The 18,501-nt window shown below is 43.3% G+C and overlaps 1 protein-coding gene and 1 pseudogene across 1 annotated transcript in view; one reads left to right on the forward strand and one right to left on the reverse strand.

The window, feature by feature from the left end:
* LOC120916400 (urokinase plasminogen activator surface receptor-like) overlaps window positions 1–18,296 on the forward strand; it is a 54,750-nt gene extending 36,454 nt beyond the window's left edge. The window contains exons 3-7 of the mRNA XM_040327355.1: window positions 3,832–3,972; window positions 8,487–8,636; window positions 10,624–10,779; window positions 14,844–14,975; window positions 16,978–18,296. Of these exons, the coding sequence (XP_040183289.1) occupies window positions 3,832–3,972; window positions 8,487–8,636; window positions 10,624–10,779; window positions 14,844–14,975; window positions 16,978–17,237 (839 nt within the window). The 3' untranslated portion in view covers window positions 17,238–18,296. The remainder of the gene's footprint in view (window positions 1–3,831; window positions 3,973–8,486; window positions 8,637–10,623; window positions 10,780–14,843; window positions 14,976–16,977) is intronic.
* On the reverse strand, window positions 6,706–6,828 carry LOC120916606 (annotated as a pseudogene).
* Window positions 18,297–18,501: the final 205 nt, after the last annotated feature.

The following is an 18,501-nucleotide window of genomic DNA, read 5'->3' on the forward strand; positions in this document are numbered from 1 at the left end:
GAATGACATGAACGCAGCCCAGCCAAGGCAAGTGACCAAAGGCACAGAACCCAGAAGGAAGACCGGGTGAAGATGGAAGTGTCCAGGCCCCGCCTGATTCATCGCAGCACTGGAGGGCTCAGTCTGAAAATTGAAGTGTACACTAATGTGCTAATATGCTGTGCATACTTGTACGTTGTGGCATAACCTACCCCAGGGCCTCTAAAAAGTAGTAATGTCAGGAAAGTTTACTATCGCTTTATTATCACAGGATCCCAGGAGCCTCTCATGGGGCCCCCTACTGACCCGGTGGGCGGTGGTCCTTGGGCAGTGCCTAAGTGCACAGTTGCCAACATTTAAAAAATATTTTCACGGCCACTTTTTTATATAAGTGCTATATTTAGAGTAGCTGAGATCCCCGATGTTCCTCTATACATCATAGTAGTAATCACAAAATTAAATGAGTACTAATAATGGGGCATAACAAATATGAGAACTGATATTTCCTTTAGTTGAACTAACAAAAGTGTGTCCATTCTAGAGCTGGTAACATTGAGGATATTCAGTATAATTTTAAAGAACTGTTTTTGTGGGTAAGCGACATAGGGGAGGAGTATGGATGGTATATAAGTGGGAAGTATGTGCAGGTGAGGGAGAGGAATGTGGAGGGTCTAACAGTGGGCACTATGTACAGGAGAGGAGTACAAAGGGTACGGAAAAAAGCACTATGTACAGGAGAGGAGTGTGAAGGGTATGACAATAAGCAGTATGTACAGGAAGAGTGAGGGGGTATGACAGAGGGTAGTACGTACCAGAGAGAATTGTGGAGGGTATGATGGGGCAGTATGTACAGGAGAGGAGTGTGGAGGGTATGACAGTGGGCAGTATGTACAGGAGAGGAATGTAGACGGTATGATAGTGGGCTCTATGTATAGGAGAGGAGTATGGAGGGTATGACAGTGAACACTATGTATAGGAGAGGAGTGTGGAGGGTATGACAGTGGGCACTATGTATAGTAGAGGAGTGTGGAGGGTATGACAGTGAGCAGTATGTACAGGAGAGGAGTGTGGAGGGTGCGACAGTGGGCACTAAGTACAGGAGAGAAGTGTATGACAGCAGGCACTATGTACAGGAGAGGAGTGTGAAGGGTATGACAGTGGGCGCTATGTATAGGAGAGGAGTGTGGAGGGTATGACAGTGGGCACTATGTACAGGAGAGGAGTGTGTAGGGTATGACAGTGGGTACTATGTATAGGAGAGAAGTGTGGAGAGTATGACAGTGGGCACTATGTACAGGAGAGGAGTGTGGAGAGTATGACAGTGAGCACTATGTACAGGAGTGGAAGGATATTTAGGGACTGAGTAGTGGTTAAGCAACACTGATCATTGTACGCACTGGCAGAACACAATAACACTGCAGGAGTGATTCCCCCATCCACAGGTCAGCAGGTGAGAGGGTGTGTGGGGACAGGCTGGGGAGAGATACTAGTCAGTGGCTGGGTAGGCACTGGTAGTATCAGAGCCAGATACACACGGTTACATACGCCACGATCGTTAGAGCGAGAACAATAATTCTAGTACTAGACCTCCTCTGTAACTCTAAACATGTAACCTAAAAAAATGTAAAGCATCGCTTAGGATACCAAAAAAAAATGTGCTAACTTAACTAACTAACTGTTTTTTTAATGAATGAAACATTTTTTTCCAAAAAAACGTGTTTGAAAAATTGCTGCGCAAATACCGTGCTAGAGCTGCACAATTAATCGTTAAAAAAATCGTGATCTCGATTCAACCCCTCTGACAATCTTCAATGCAGAGTTTGCTGATTCTTTCATATAACAAGTGGAGAGACTTTCAGCTGTCAAAAGAAAATATCTGGGCAGTCTGCCAAGTTTTTAACAGGAAACATTGTAACTAACGCTTCCTTCTTAGATCAAAGGGATACACTTCTGTGTGTAAAGAACAAATCTGGGCAGTCTGCGAAGTTTGTAAACAAAATGAAACATTGTAACTAACTAACATTGTAACTAAATTTAACCACTTAAAGTCCAACACTTGTTTCTTAAGTTAGAAAGCAATATTATTTGCTAGAAAATTACTTGGAACTGCCAAACATTATATATATTTTAGCAGAGACTCTAGGGAATACAATGGCTATTGCTGCAATATGTTATGTCACACTGCATTTTCCCACTTCAATGAATAATAAAAACCATAAAAACAAAACAGTGAAGTTAGCCCATTTTTTTTATTTTATTTTTTTAATGTGAAAGATGATGTTACGCCGCAACAATCGTGAGAGAATCGTGATCTATCTTCTAAGCAAAAAAATTGCAATTCTCATTTTAGCCAGAATCGTGCAGCTCTGTACCCTGCAACATAAAAAGTGCAAAGACCACCATAGAGTCATTTTATAGCAAAAAACAAATGATGATTTTTACATGTAGTAGAGAAGTGTCAGAATTGGCCTGGGTGGCAAGGGGTTAATTACCATGAGTAATATACAAATAATTATTATAAGCCCTGTGATCCTATCAGTCTGCTGTAGTGTGTCAGCTTAAATTTATACTGGCCGCTCTGAATGTAGCTTCTGACAGGCTGTGCAAGCAGGCCTGTATCTCCGGAACCATAAATGATAGCCGTCCCATATTTTAACCAGTTGTGGGGTAGCTCTTCCCATGCCTACCCCCAAATATGGGGTTTCTGTGACCTCTGGTCATCGAGCTACAACCCCCCAAATTCGATCTTTTTTTTTTGGGCAAATGGGCCTATCTTGAGAAAGGGGCCTGGAGCTGCAGCTCCATCAGCCCCATTGTTAATCCGGCCCTGCATGTACAACCCTATGGTCCATGCCAACAGTCCTCAGTTTGTGAATTAAGCATCTGTGGGGGACTGTATCAAATTTTTTGCACCACATCCACCTGTCTTTCCTTATCTAGAGGGCATCGCACTTCCTCGGAGAATGTTAATAGATTACAGATACATACAGATATTAATAGATATTAATAGATGCACTGAACAGGGGGGACTGCATTCAAGGGGTGGATACACTGAAGGGGGGTCTGCACTGAAGGGGGGTCTGTGTAACATGCAGGGGGTCCAGAGCTGCAGGGTTCTGTGTAATGTAAAGGGGTCCAGTGATGCAGGGTGCTGTGTAATATAAAGGGGTTCAGAGGTGCAGGGTGCTGTGTAATGTAAAGGGGTCCAGAGGCGCAGGGTGCTGTGTAATGTAAAGGGGTGCAGGGTGCTGTGTAATGTAAAGGGGCCCAGAGATGCAGGGTGCTGTGTAATGTAAAGTTAAATTAAAACAAATATTTTTTTTCCTTTGTGTATGTTTAGGTGACCAGGGGGCGAGGGGTGAAGATGGGGGGGGGGGGGTGCCACAGGATTAGCTCGCACAGGGCGCCACAGGATTAGCTCGCACAGGGCACCACAGGATTAGCTTGCACAGGGCGCCTGAACAACTAAGGCCGGCCCTGTCCCCACACCAATGAATCCTATTATAGTGTGATCAGGGTCTTCTTTCCTCCACACCAACCACGCAAAGGTGACCACCTAGTGCTGAAAAATGCTCACTCACCACATATAAATGACCTGTTTGTTACAAGAAGGTCACAAAGTGCTTTTGGGTTTACGCTGTAATCTTTCCTCCTGCAGCCAAGATGTCCGGTCTCCCAGGGAACTTAGAAAAGTTTTAAGATCCACAGTCACCTCTCTTCCATGCCAATCATCAAATTCACTTGTACCACAAAAAAGCACATAGTGTGTTTTTTATTTATAAAGAAACAAAAATGATCACAAATCCAATGTTCCACTCATGATTTGCAATATGTTGTCCTCTTCATCCTCAGATAGCAGCAATACAGTCATGAAAGGGTGCTCTACGACACAGTTGTGCAACCAATCCTCCATCATTGATACAGGAACCACATCGATCTACATGACAGCAAGCTGCTGTGAGACTGACTACTGCAACATCAACCGATTCTCAGGTAAGTAAGTACTGGAGGCACCAAAGTGTCCCTTTGTTAATTGTTTTGAATGTAAATTATAAAACCCCTGCAACTTACAGTTTCTGGCCCAGATTCAAGTAGAATCGCGCAATATTTGCGTGGGCAAAGAGCAAATTTTTTTCTCTGCGCCCACGCAAATATTGCGCTTTGCCCGCGATTCACGGAGCAGCTGCTCCGTAAATTGCGCGGGCAATATGCTAAGCAGCCGGGCGCAAGGCTGCCTAATGTAAATGATCCCGCCGGGGGCGGGAATCATTTAAATTAGGCGCGCTCCCGCGCCGAGCGAACAACGCATGCTCCGTCGGGAAACTTTCCCGACGTGCATTGCGGCAAATGACGTCGCAAGGACGTCATTTGCTTGTAAGTGAACGTGAATGGCGTCCAGCGCCATTCACGGTTCACTTACGTAAACGACGTGAAATTTAAACGTCGCGAGCGGGAGGCGCAGCTATACTTTAGCATTGGCTGCGCCTGCTATTAGCAGGAGCAACCTTATGCTAAAGGCGCCGTACGGAAACTCCGTACCTTGCGTACGCAGGGCCCGCGCAACTTTTGTGAATCGGTGGTAGTATGCAATTTGCATACTACACGCCGATCACAAAGGCCGCGCCCCCTAGCGGCCAACGCAAGAATGCAGCCTGGGATGTGAAGGCATAAGGAGGCTTATGTTTGTCACATCCTAGGCTGCATTCGGTGTAACGAGGTTCCTGAATCAGGAGCACTCGTTACACCGGAGCAAGTAAGCACTTGCGCCGCGCAACTATGGTTGCGCGGGCGCAAGTGCTTCTTGAATCTGGGCCTCTGTGTCCCTCTGATTCTGGTTTCACTCTATGCCTAATGCCGTGTACACACGACCGTTATTCATGTCATAAAAAAAACAAAGTTTTTCTTGACGTGATTTGTCGTGATTCCAAAAAATGCTCGAGCAAAGCGCGGTGACGTACAGTACATGTACAACGGCACTATAAAGGGGAAGTTCCAATCGAATGGCGCCACACTTTGGGATGCTTTTGCTAATTTCCCTGTCTCATACCTTGCTTCTGAGCATGCACGTTTTTTCGCCCTCGTTAAAGCGTACAAACAACCGTTTTTCACGACGTGAAAAACGACGAGAAAAAATAGAGCAGGTTCTAAAAAAAAAATTGCCATTTTTCTCGTCGAGAAAAATGCTCTGGAGCATACACACGACCGTTTTTCCCGAACAATTTAAAAAATTTCATTTTTCTCATCATAAAAAACGGTTGTGTGTACGCAGCATAAGGGTTTAACATTCCCCAATTCAAGGGCTACATTTTGCACCTGAAGTTTAGCCTAACCAACCCAAGCCTTTCTCAACCTTTTTACCCCGATGTAACCCTTAAAATAATTTTCAGAGCTCAGGGACCCCATGCCAAAAATCGATTTTAATGGGGGCTAGTAGAAAGAATCCCCCCCTTAAAGACAGGTAAAAATATTGTTGGGTTCATGCAGCTGGCTTTTTTCTTTTTTTTATTCCGCAGTGGTGCACAAAAACAAAAACCCGTAGGTGAACAAAAAATGCATGTGAAACACACACAAAATGTGCACCTAAGGCCCCATACTCACGAGCAAACATGTCTGCTGAAACTGGCCCGCAGGCCAGTTTCAGCAGACATGTTTGGTCGTGTGTGGGCGCGAGCGGGCCGAATTCCAGCAAACATTTGCCCGCCGGGCCTTTTCCCAGCAGACAAATATTCCTGGACTTGTTTTAAAACAGTCCGCTGGAATTCAGCCCGCTCGGACATGTACGGTCGTCAGTACAGACCTACCGTACATGTCCAGGCGCCCGCCGTCCCTCGCATGCGTCGAATGACTTCGACGCATGCGTGGAAGCATTTTAAAGGCGGGCCGCCCACGTCGCCGCGTCATTGTCGCGGCGACACCGCGTCATCGACGCGGCGACACCGCGGACACGCCCCGCGTATTGTTTACGCGCGGACTTCTGTACGATGGTGTGTACAACCATCGTACAGAAGCCCTCTGGCAGACATGTATGGTGGAAACGGTCCGACGGACCGCTTTCACCATACATGTTTGTCCGTGTGTACCCGGCCTAAGGGTTTGCATTTGTGCTGCCCCCGAAGGGGTAGGACTTTACCCTGAACACCTGGGGTGCAAGGTTCCTGATAAAGACAAGGTTCGGACATAGTCCACTTGGCCAAAAAGCCTGGCAGCCCCCTCTCCTCATTATCAGCCTAAGCTGACCAATGAATACTAGGTGAGGGGTACTGAAGGTACCAGATGGCCACAGTTCCTCCCCCTAGAGTTCAGGTTAGGCCCGAGGACCCACACCCTCCATCCAGTGAAAAAGACACAAAAGTACAAAAAGTGACAAACGTGAAGGAGGAAAATATATTAATAAATACATAGTGGCTAGGCCCTGAGGCCCAGTAACAAAAATGTCCCTGGACTTAGCCAAAAGGCCTAGTCCATAGAGGCGCGGTGCAGATACATTTTTTAGTGCTTTCATTTCATGTGCCTGTTCACACAGTGGGGTCCCACACTCAAGTGTTACTAAACGCACCCCTGGGAGGCACAGATATGGACTCTATGCCTTACCAGCCCATGACCAGACAAGGTAGACCCATTCAAATCATTAGGCACTGGGCCCTGTCAGTCTTCCTGGGGCAATTACTCTCATACCCCGCTTCCCCCTAATTTATTTTCCAGCCAGTACTAGCCTTCAAAGCCACTATCATGTCAGCAGAGATACTATACAGCCAGTCATTCCTACCAGAAGGCCAGAAGAGCACCCCTACTGGACACTGATAAGAACAGATACTACACTTGATCTTTGCCAAAAGGCCAAGAAGCAGGCTGGCTCTGCCAAATTGGGTTTGACCTGGAACCATACAGGCACCATCAGATGGTAGATTGATCTGCCACAGCTCAATAAACTCCTAGCAACTTCTTGAGGAACCCTAAGGTTTCGCAGAACCCTGGAAGAAAATAGCTGGTCTATCCAATCAAAGTGACTCAAGGTGCTTGGACAGGAAGGTGGGTAGGAAGAGTTGCTGAACTGAAATTCAAGCCATGAGTGACATTACAAGCACCACCCGGCACCATAAAAGTCAATTAAAAATGTATCTGAGCTAGGTGGAAAAAGATTGCTCAGTGAGTGCATACCATCAGATATAGTCACTGTTTGGCAATGACATTATATTCAGGCATCTACGGGTGCTACCTGAATACAGTGGTAGTAGAGATTCTTCTGTACATGCTGTTAGCTGCAAATGGTGGCTCCAACATTGTTCTCTCACCTAATCGAACTATCTGCAGTACTTGGTACTTGAAGACAGCTGCCATAACTGGTTGTGGGGGTTACCAGTGACTGCTTGATGGTGTCATCTTCAACTAGACAAAGGAAGCCACATGGCTTGAAATCATGGACCATAAAAATTTAAAGACTCCTGTCTTATTCTGCATTGTTCAGAGAACAACGCATACCCGGATTATACTACTGTTTCTGTGGATGGGAGATTATCTGTAGGGGGCACGCCATGCCAAAAAATCCAAATCAATTAAGGTTGAATCTGTCATTGAAGGCTTATGGTGTCTGTTGAATGTTCTAAGAAGATTCGACGGAGCAGCTAAACTGTACGACGCTACGATCGTACATTTCCGGTCGAATGTTCTGCCTACAAGCTATAGTAGAATTCTAATGTTGTATGACACTAGTAATAATTATATTTATTAATTATTATTACTAGTCAACCAACATTAGAATTCTTCTATAGCCACGTGGTGACTGCTTTGTGGAATCTTCATGTCAAATCTTTTCTCTCTATGTTGAAGAATCTTGAAATAATAGAGTTAGGTTAGGCACATTCGACCTTTTTTGCTATTGTCTTTATAATGTCGAATCTTTTCTCTCTATGTAGAATAATCTTGGACTAATAGAGTTAGGTTAGGCACATTCGACCACAGGTTTGATAGAAACAGATTGCCATTGTCAGCGTCATGTATAATCTCCCATCTACAGGGTGGGCCATTTATATGGATACACCAAAAACAAAAGTTGGATTCAAAATTCAAAATGGCCACCATGGTCACCACCCATCTTGAAAAGTTTCCCCCTTACATATACTAATGTGCCACAAACAGGAAGTTAATATCACCAACCATTCCCATTTTATTAAGGTGTATCCATATAAATGGCCCACCCTGTATATCGAACTGTTGTCGCAACGAAAACGAAAATAAAGCATTTGTTTATATCGGATCTTTCGGTTTTCGGATTCTGTGCAAAATTCCAGAAATTCGAACGAATATGCATTCGCACGAAAACGAATGCACATGTCTATTAATTACACATTGTTTGGCATCCATTTAGGTGGCAGGACAGTGTGGGTGGTGCAGAAATAGGTTAGCACTACATATGACTTTCAAACCACTGTAGCACCCACTGTGAACTTTGATATACAGTATGCCTGAAAAAATAGGCAATGACAATGTGATCTGTTTTATCCCAACAGCCTCCAAGGTGTATTCAAACCGCTTGCAATGTAATGTTTGTAATAACTCCATCACTACCTCCACCACCATCACCTGCCCCAATAGGCAGTCCTTGTTTTGTGACGAAGTAAATAACAACTGTGTGGATGTCATCACAATGGAAACTAACGGTGAGAAGACTTGTCATCGAAATATCTGTCTATCAATGTATCCATATCTATCTATCTTTCACCTATCCATATACTGTATCCCAATCTATCTTTCTATTTGATCCCATCTATCTGGGGTCCTTTGTTGAAATCTCAGTCAGGACACTATCCGTATACAGTTTGCATGTTCTCCCTGTGCTTTCATGGGTTTCATCCCATGCTCCAAAGACACGCTGGTATGTTAATTGGCTTTTATCTAAATTGGCCCTTGTATGTGTGTACAAATTGGCTATGCACAGAGGTCATCATATTCTGCATGCCTGTCCCAAGCAAAACAATTGTATAAGGAAAGACCTGGTGACCTACCTTGTAAACAAATGATCGATCACCGTACGGTGGGTGGGTCCTAAATGCTTGTATGGGCCGAACGCCCTCCTTGAACACCGTCGTGGATATGAATCCTAGTGTTGTTGTTCCAAGTGAAGTCCAAAAATGGGCTGGTAGGGATAGCCACAGAGATTTCCAATGAGATGGTGTAGGGGTAATGCTCCAAAAATGTCCGATCAGAGGAGAAAAGGAGAAAAGAAGGGGGAACACCTCCTCATAGTGTAAAAAAGTTTTAATTTAAAATCACAAAAATCAAAAATATTGCACTATACAGGTATCCAAACAGGGAGTACCAATGGGTACACATAAAAAAGTCCCGGAAAATAAAATTCCACAAAATAATACCAGAAAACCCACAGCAAAGAGTGAACAGGTCCAAATGCGCAGTGGAAATGCTTTGAGTCCAGTAAACCCGACCGGTTTCGTCTTCACAGACTTCAACTGGGGCATAAACTTTGGCATAAACTTTTACCATCTCTTGAAACATACCCATAGTCTCTGACATCTCTTGAAGCATACCCATAGTCTCTGACATCTCTTAAAGCATACCCATAAACTTTGACCATCTCTTAAACCATACCCATAGTCTCTGACATCTCATGTAGCATTCCCATAGTGTCTGACCATCTCTTGTAGCATACCCATAAACTTTGGCCATCTCTTGTAACATACTAATAGTCTCTGACATCTCTTGAAGCACACCCATAGTCTCTGACATCTCATGTAGCATACCCATAGTCTCTGACCATCTCTTGAAGCATTTTCATAGTCTGACAATCTCTTGAAGAAGACTCATGGTCTCTGACCATTTCCTTGAAGCATTTTCAAAGTCTCTGACCATCTCTTGTAGCATGCCCATAGTCTCTTACCATTTCTTGAAACATGGCCATAGCCTCTGACAATCTTTCTTGTAGCATGCCTTTAATCTGTAACCATCCCTTGAAGCATGTCCATAGTCTCTGATCATCTCTTGTAGCATGCCCTTAGCCTTTGACTATTTATTGTATAATGCTCATAGTTTTTTACCATTTCTTGAAACATACCCATAGTTTCCAACCATCTCATGTAGCATGCCCATAGTCTCTTACCATCTCTTGCAGCATACCTATAGTCTTTTACCATCTCTTGAAGCAGGAACATAGCCTCTGACCATCTCTTGTAGCATACCTATAGTCTTTTACCATCTCTTGAACCAGTAACATAGCCTCTGACCATCTCTTGTAGCATGCCCATAGTTCATGACCATCTCTTGTAGCATGCCCATAGTCTCTGCCCATCTCTATAGCATATCCATAGTCTCTGACCATCTCTTGAAGCATTCCCATAGTCTTCAACCATCTCTTGTAGCATGCCCTTAGTCTCGGACCATCTCTTGCAGCAGGGTCTCTAACTCTGCCTTCTTTGGCAGCTTTCTGTAGAGTTACTTTCAATGAATATTGTTTGTGTCCCGTTAGTAATATAATTGGCCGCAATAGAGGCTCCAATTGCTGGACGAACCAAGTACAACTTCAACCATCAACTCCACCATCATTATGTTTACTAAGGACAATGATTCCCACATGTAATGCAAATTCACAAGTGGTTGTTTCTTCTATAAACTCCTTATTTCCATCCATTACAGGGTCCACTCAAATACAAAAATACACCAAAGGCTGTGGTTCAGGAAATATAGGAGATGTGTGCACAAATCTGTTTGCCTACAGCACGGGGACTTATCAGCGATACACCTATTTATCATGCTGTACGGGCAACCTCTGTAACAGTGGTCAAAAAGCTAGTAAGTACAATATCACCCAATACTTGTATTGCCATGTTTACAGTATACAGTGAAAGCCCAAAGTCTGCCTGTAATATGCAGGCATGCAATCTTTTACTGGTATATTTATAGAATATGTGTGCTTACCAGTCGTTAGATATGGTGACTGCTTTAGTTTGCTGTTTTCTAGCCAAAAACCTTTCTGGCAAGAATTGAAAATCTCGAAATAGTCATACTAGTTCCAACGCTGTATTCTGGCCTAGGCCAACAAGGCCCAGGCCTAGGGCAGCACTTTGCAGGGGGGGCAACACGGAAAGAGTTCCCACCGGCTTGCACTACACTGTTAGTGTCACCCAAGCTGCTTCTATTTTTGACTGTCCTATCATCCTGGACCACAAACCTTCCGCGCTGTGCTATGCTATGTTTTCTGCTGCACTATTGGCATGGTTATATCTTCTTACTCCTCTCCATAAAATGATCAGAAATTTGTGGTTAAAGTAGAACTATAGGCAACACTTTGTTTTTTCATTTTGGATAGAGTAAGGAAGGGTTATAGCCCCTGTCAGTTTATTTTTATCCATCCCTGTCCCATTGCAGAGATTTCACTTCACTTCACTTCCTGCCCCATGAAACAGGAAGTGACAAGAAATCTATGCAAATTAAGGGAATACATTGCCCCCCCCCCTCCCCAAGGTCCTAAGAACTAGTGTCCCCACTCAAAAATTTCAGGGCAGGTCTTAAACAGAAAGGGATGTGACCTTGACAGGAAGGGGTGGGTCATATTTAAATTGGGGGGTGCACGAGTTTAGTCAGGCCTGTGGCAGCACAAAACCTAAATACACTACTGACTAGTTCAAAAGATCAACAACACCCACATCCCATAATAAGGAATTTACGAAGAAGAACTGGGAAGGGGGATTTTAATGGTGCCACAGATATACACAGATTTTTTTTTAAATAAAAAAATTTAATATTTTATTCATTCCAATATTAAAAAGAGTAAACAATGTTGACTTTCAAGGACAGAAAAAACACAAAATTGTCACAACACAACAATAGAGAACAATATGATGCATATGAAGCTATATAACGCTATATAAATGCCTGTTTGCTCAACATGTTTCGCTATATTGCTTCTTCAGGAGCTGTAAGGGCTCTTTCACACTGGCGGCCCGTTCAGGTCCACCTGTCAGTTTTTTTTGCGGACCTGTACGGGCGCTCCGTGCTCCTCTATGGAGCCACGGATGTCAGCGGTGACATGCCCGCTGACATCCGACCTGCTCCGATACGGTCCGTGTTCATCCGATCCCCCCAGCTCAGCTGGGATAAACGGAGCGATCCCCGCAGAGCAAGCGGAGCTGCACGGGGCGGATCATTACTGACCCGCCCCTTGTGAAAGGGGCCTTAGGCATATGTTGGCTACAAAGAAATACAAAAAAACAAATATCAACATATACAACAATTTGTTACAGATCATAATAAACATATATGTATAGCAAGAAAATATTTGCTGCTCCACACAGGAGGAGCTTTCACCACCTCCTGAGGATGCTTTGCTGGCATCTGCCACCACAGCGTGCTTGGAGGGGATGTTTGATCTGCTGACATGTAAATTGGTAAATCTGGAGTTGAACTGGCATACGAAGATATGTGCAGCATTAGTAGGGTTGCGGAGCTCTCACCACATGCTGCCTATTCCATATGTCGCCAGGCTATCTTTCATCTTTCTTCTGTAAATCACTAGTCCCTGATCCCACATGTAATGTAGATGAACAACGGCAGACATGCTAAAGTCCAGGCTGGATGACAACCATGGCTCCCTCCATAGATACAGTAGAATAAATGAGTGTTGCTTTCAGGTGGAAATAAAGGGAAAAAAAGCGTGAAAATAATTAATGTGTCCAACTAATTTGAGGATTAGTAACTCGCAGTCTATTAAAGTTTTTGTATCAGGGTTCACAAACACTTCATATCAGCTCTGTATGGATTGTTGAATGGGGTGGAGATTATAAATTTGATATGTGTTGATTCAAAGAGGTATGACTAGCTGCATTCATATTTCTAATTACAAATATAAACTTATCCTTAAATGCACTTTCTTTGTCTTTATTTTTTTTTTTATTTAGTTGCCTGCATTTTTCTGGCCTACCTAATACTTAACATTTTTTTTAAATATGTACCGTATATACTCGAGTATAAGCCAAGTTTTTCAGCAATTTTCTTTGGTGCTGAAAATGCCCCGCGAGGCTTAAACTCGAGTCGCATTTTGCGCCTGATCTCCCGGACTTTGGGCACCGGGTACCGGCCGGTTGTAGGTCCCCTGGACCCCATGTAGCCCCACTCTTCCTCTACAAGTGTGCAAAAATTGTTGGCTGGGGAGCAACGATTTTTCAAAGCCGGGCACCCCTTCCATAGACTCCCATGTTAAGCGGTAATTTCTCCGGTGACTTTGGGGACCAGGTACCGGCCAGTCGTAGGTCCCCTGGACCCGGAACTTGGCACACATGTAGCCCCATTTCTCCTCTACAAGTGTGCAAAGTTTGTTGTCTAGGTGACACCATAGACTCCCATGTTAAATGTCAGTTTAGTCATGGGCACATTGAGTCATGGGCACAGTGAGGCATGCACTTGGACACAGTGAGGCAAAGTGAGACGTGCAGATGGACACCCTAGGCTTATACTCAAGTGAATAAGTTTTCCCATTTTTTGTGGTAAAATTAGGTGCCTCGGCTTATATTCGGGTCGGCTTATACTCGAGTATATACGGTTATTAAAACTATTTATTTCAGTTTTGAAAGGGGCTTTGACCCCTGTAAAGTTTCCTATTTCTGTCTGTGTTCCTTGTAGGGTAATTCACTCTTTCCGTGTGTCCTAGTGAGCATCGTCACCGACACAGAATGCAATAGGAAATTCAATATTTTGTTCCCAAAACAGGCAGTGAGGGGAATTCTTCCAATAGAGAAACTTGTTCTGGGTACAGCCTTCTAAAAGGGTAATTTCCCCCATCATGGGGAGATTTTCTATCACTTCCTGTTGTGTCTCCAGAACAGGACAGTAGAAGAAATCTCCCCAACATTGCACAAACAGCAAAAAATAACCCGATGGGAGTTTTAACTATTCTGTACCCTAATCAGAACTTAAAATAAAATTTGGGCAATACATACACACATGCAAAAGAAGTTTCTGTCATGATACACTGCACTGCCACAACTGTTCAGTAATCTATGGAGGAGCAGCATTGTCACCCTAGGCTGCTGTCCTGACTAGTCTGCAAATACCTCCCCCCACCTCCATTACATAGGGAGGCATGTGGTAGTTCACAGTAGATAGTTTGGAAGCCTGATAAATTTGATCAAGATTTAAGTTCAGTGCACAGGAAATTACAGGGATCCTAAATTTTTGGTAGGATCAACAGACATTTTTCTGCATTAAAGCGGGAGTTCACCCGAAAACTTAATTTTTAACATTAGATTGAGGCTCATTTTCTCAAGGGGAATCGGGTAGTTTTTTTAAAATCGAAGCAGTACTTACCGTTTTAGAGAGCGATCTTCTCCGCCGCTTCCGGGTATGGGCTGCGGGACTGGGCGTTCCTATTTGATTGACAGGCTTCTGACAGGCTTCCACCGGTCGCATACAACGCGTCACGATTTTCCGAAAGTAGCCGAACGTCGGTGCGCAGGCGCCGTATAGAGCCGCACCGACGTTCGGCTTCTTTCGGCTACTCGTGACGCGATGTATGCGACCGTCGGAAGCCTGTCGGAAGCCTGTAAATCAAATAGGAACGCCCTCTCCCGAAGACCATACCCGGAAGCGGCGGAGAAGATCTATCTCTAAAACGGTAAGTACTGCTTTGATTTAAAAAAAAACACCTGATTCTTCTTGACAAAATGAGCATCAATCTAATGTTAAAAAAAAAATTCGGGTGAACTCCCGCTTTAATAGAGAATTAGCAAAGCCTACAAAGCTAATGCTGTCGCTACATCTAAATACTGATCAGCTGCAATATATTACATTTTGTTCTTGTGTTTAGAAACACTGCAAGACGTGTTCTCTGAGGTATAAGTATATTGTCTGTCTCTCCACAGTTCCCATGTTAACTAATGACAATGGAATTAAGTGCTATGGCTGTAAGGACAATGGGAACAACGAATGCGCAAAGGAAAATCAGAAGCCGGTGACTTGCAGAGGCACGCTTCTCCGATGCATGGAGGTCTTCGGTAATTACAGATATATTTATTTTTTCACCATAGTACTTACAATCAACAAACCCCTTTCAAATGCATATTTTAGCTACACCCTCTTGCAAAGCAATTTAATTTAAAAAAAAATCTACCTTTATACATTGTAACTTTAGTTCTGTTTTTCTTTATCATATGTATAAAACCTTTTTTAAACATTTCATTCATGGTGCACCACCTGGATTTCTAAGGTTTGGTTTATAAGGAGGGAGAACGGCAGAAGCTGTTAACTTTCAGACTGTCTCTCTCTGATTAAAACTATTTTGGAACCCTCTGAAGAGAGCTGGGAGAGGGAAGAAGTCATACCTTTGATTGTAAATTTGTATGTAGTTTTCATCTTGAGTCAACTCCCGTTGGTCTGGAGACCCATCAATAAAACTGATTAACTCAAGTCACTAAATACCTATTATTAAATACCATTATCAAATAGCTATTATTAAATACCACTATTACTAAATACCAATTCAAGTGTAAGCAAATAAATATGTGCTAATTTACATACTGTATATTCAAATTATTCAAAGATCTTTCAAAAGTGCATGGTGCTTGTAAACCCTGTGTAAAAAAAATCTGAAAAGTCGAAGAATTCCCATTCCTGTGTCAATAAGGCTCAAGAGTATAAAAGTCGAAGAATTCCCATTCCTGTGTCATTAAGGCTCAAAAGTATAAAAGTCGAAGAATTCCCATTCTTGTGTCATTAAGGCTCAAGAGTATAAAAGTCGAAGAATTCCCATTCCTGTGTCAATAAGGCTCAAGAGTATAAAAGTCGAAGAATTCCCATTCCTGTGTCATTAAGGCTCAAGAGTATAAAAGTCGAAGAATTCCCATTCCTGTGTCAATAAGGCTCAAGAGTATAAAAGTTGAAGAATTCCCATTCCTGTGTCATTAAGTCTCAAAAGTATAAAAGTCGAAGAATTCCCATTCCTGTGTCATTAAGGCTCAAGAGTATAAAAGTCAATGAGTCCCCATTATTGTGCTATTTGGGCTCATTCACATCTGCATGCATGTGTTATATGCTCTTTTTTTTTATATTATTTTTTTATTTAACTTTTATACAGAACAGGTACAGAGCAAAAGGCACACAAAGCGTGTTCTGCCAATATCTAGAGCATTCAATATAAAAAAAAGAAGACACAACACAGTTGCCAATAGCTCAAACTGAAAAAACAATGCATATCAGGGGCCAGTTGAGCTATAAAAACTGACCCTATAGATTTTAAAACACAGTAAAGATCATGAGCTGCGTCAGCTATAGCTGTTTGTCATGAGGAGGAACCTAGCACAAGAAGCCAAAGTTCGTCACCTTGGGGTTAGTAGAGAAGAAGCAAAGAGGAGGTCCATTAAGTGTGAACTCCTATAATTGTCAGTAGAGTAGGAGGTTAGGAGCCAAATCCTAAAAGGATATATTACAAAGGATTAAAGCGGGAGTTCACACGAAAAACAATTTTTAACATTAGATTGAGGCTCATTTTGTCTAGGGGAATCGGGTGTTTTTTTTTAAATCGAAGCAGTACTTACCGTTTTAGAGATAGATCTTCTCCGCCGCTTCCGGGTATGGTCTTCGGGACTGGGCGTTCCTATTTGATTGACAGGCTTCCGACGGTCGCATCCATCGCGTCACGAGTAGCCGAAAGAAGCCGAACGTCGGTGCGGCTCTATAAGGCGCCTGCGCACCGACGTTCGGCTACTTTCGGAAAATCGTGACGCGATGTATGCGACCGTCGGAAGCCTGTCAATCAAATAGGAACACCCAGTCCCGCAGCCCATACCCGGTAAGTAAACGGTAAGTACGGCTTCGATTTAAAAAAAAACACCCAATTCCCCTAGACAAAATGAGCCTCAATCTAATGTTAAAAATTAAGTTTTTGGGTGAACCTCCACTTTAACTAAAGGAGGAGGGAGGACTCACAGTCATAATTTTTTTTACAAAAAACAACAGACCTGTGATTTAAAAATAACACCTCTTTCCTGTATCCTCCAGATGATCAACGGCGGACTATTATGAAAGGATGCTGTACAGTAGCTTTCTGCTCTTCCACTGACCTGGCACAGCCCACTGACCCGTCACCGCAACAAACCAAAATATCGGAAATCATGTGCTGCGCGGGAAGTTTTTGTAACGACTTCAGCAGAAATAAATCCAGTGATGTCATCACCCCTAGCAGCACTGCCTATAGAAATACAGACTACAGTATTCTAGCTGTCTTTATATGCGTAATATCTGCTTTTATAGGACACTAGCATTGCTTGCTACCATGCGCTTGTACAAAAAGACTTTATTATTTATATTGCTGGATGCTGCAGGCAAGCTGGACATAGACACAAAAAGGCTTCTTGCGATGGGCTTGTGATGGGCCCCTTCCTCTTAAACGCAGCACCAGTGTTGTTTTCACCAGGATGCCAGGTGCATCAGAACCCCGAGAACTGCCTAATTTAAGTAGACTGCTAGAACCTTCTCCTCAAAGTCTGTATCTAAGAGATGGATTTCCATGTATACAGCCAGCAGTCACTGCTGTCCGAAGAATGGAAACTGAAGTGGCGCACCACTTCTACGAGGTCCAGAAACAACTTTATTCCAATAAAAGAAAATCTACAGTAGCCAACATTCAGTGGTGGACAAGCTCAACGACATGGCCAATGTGCAAGTGGGAGCCCAAGTACAAAAACATATTCACGGTGTATAGGTAGCTTCCTACCTGCCCATGACCAGTGTCCTGGTCTGATAGTAGAGGAGGTTCCAGCCATGCCTCTATGTAGGATATATGGGCCCCTAAGGATACCTATCCGGAATGAAGAGACCCTTCCAATGGGCAAGTAAAATCACATCTTCCATTCATCTGTGGCTCTTCTAAGTGCTGCTCCATGGCGGTTAAATGTAAGGCTAAATATAGGCTCCAATTATATGAAGCTTGACTACAGAATTAAATATTATATCTGGTTACTACAAATTCTGGAATATCTATCAGGATCTACTGCCTCCGACTGGGAAACAGACCAGCAAGCATGGAGTATGGATTGAGTATGGCATGATTAGCTAGTATGACTAGCTGGCTTCTTAAACCAGACAGTTCAAAAGTCCAATGATGAAATGCAAATGGCTGTAACCCATAAAACCAAATGAGATTTCAGTATGCATCATTAAGTTCGCTGTGAGATAACCCAGTTCCATTGTTTTTGCTAAATATTTATTTTCATTGCCTTATAAGCCCAAGCTGTCATTGAGTTAAAGTAAACCTTTGCCATGGACAGGGTTTTTGTTTCTCAAACAATAGGTGCTGGAACTCAACCACGACACGCCCAAAACCCCAACCCCTACACACACCCTCCAAATCACATCAAATAGTGGGTGTGGTCAGATTTCGCAAACAGTAGGAGGGTCTTAAAGGGGAATTAAATACCAGGAATGCATTACATTTAGGCCTTGTACTCACGAGCAGACATGTCCGATGAAACCGGTCCGTTTTCATCGGACATGTCTGCCCGGGGACTGCCCGGGGACTTCTGT

The sequence above is a fragment of the Rana temporaria genome, chromosome 10, assembly GCF_905171775.1.
Source record: "Rana temporaria chromosome 10, aRanTem1.1, whole genome shotgun sequence".
NCBI lineage: Eukaryota > Metazoa > Chordata > Amphibia > Anura > Ranidae > Rana > Rana temporaria.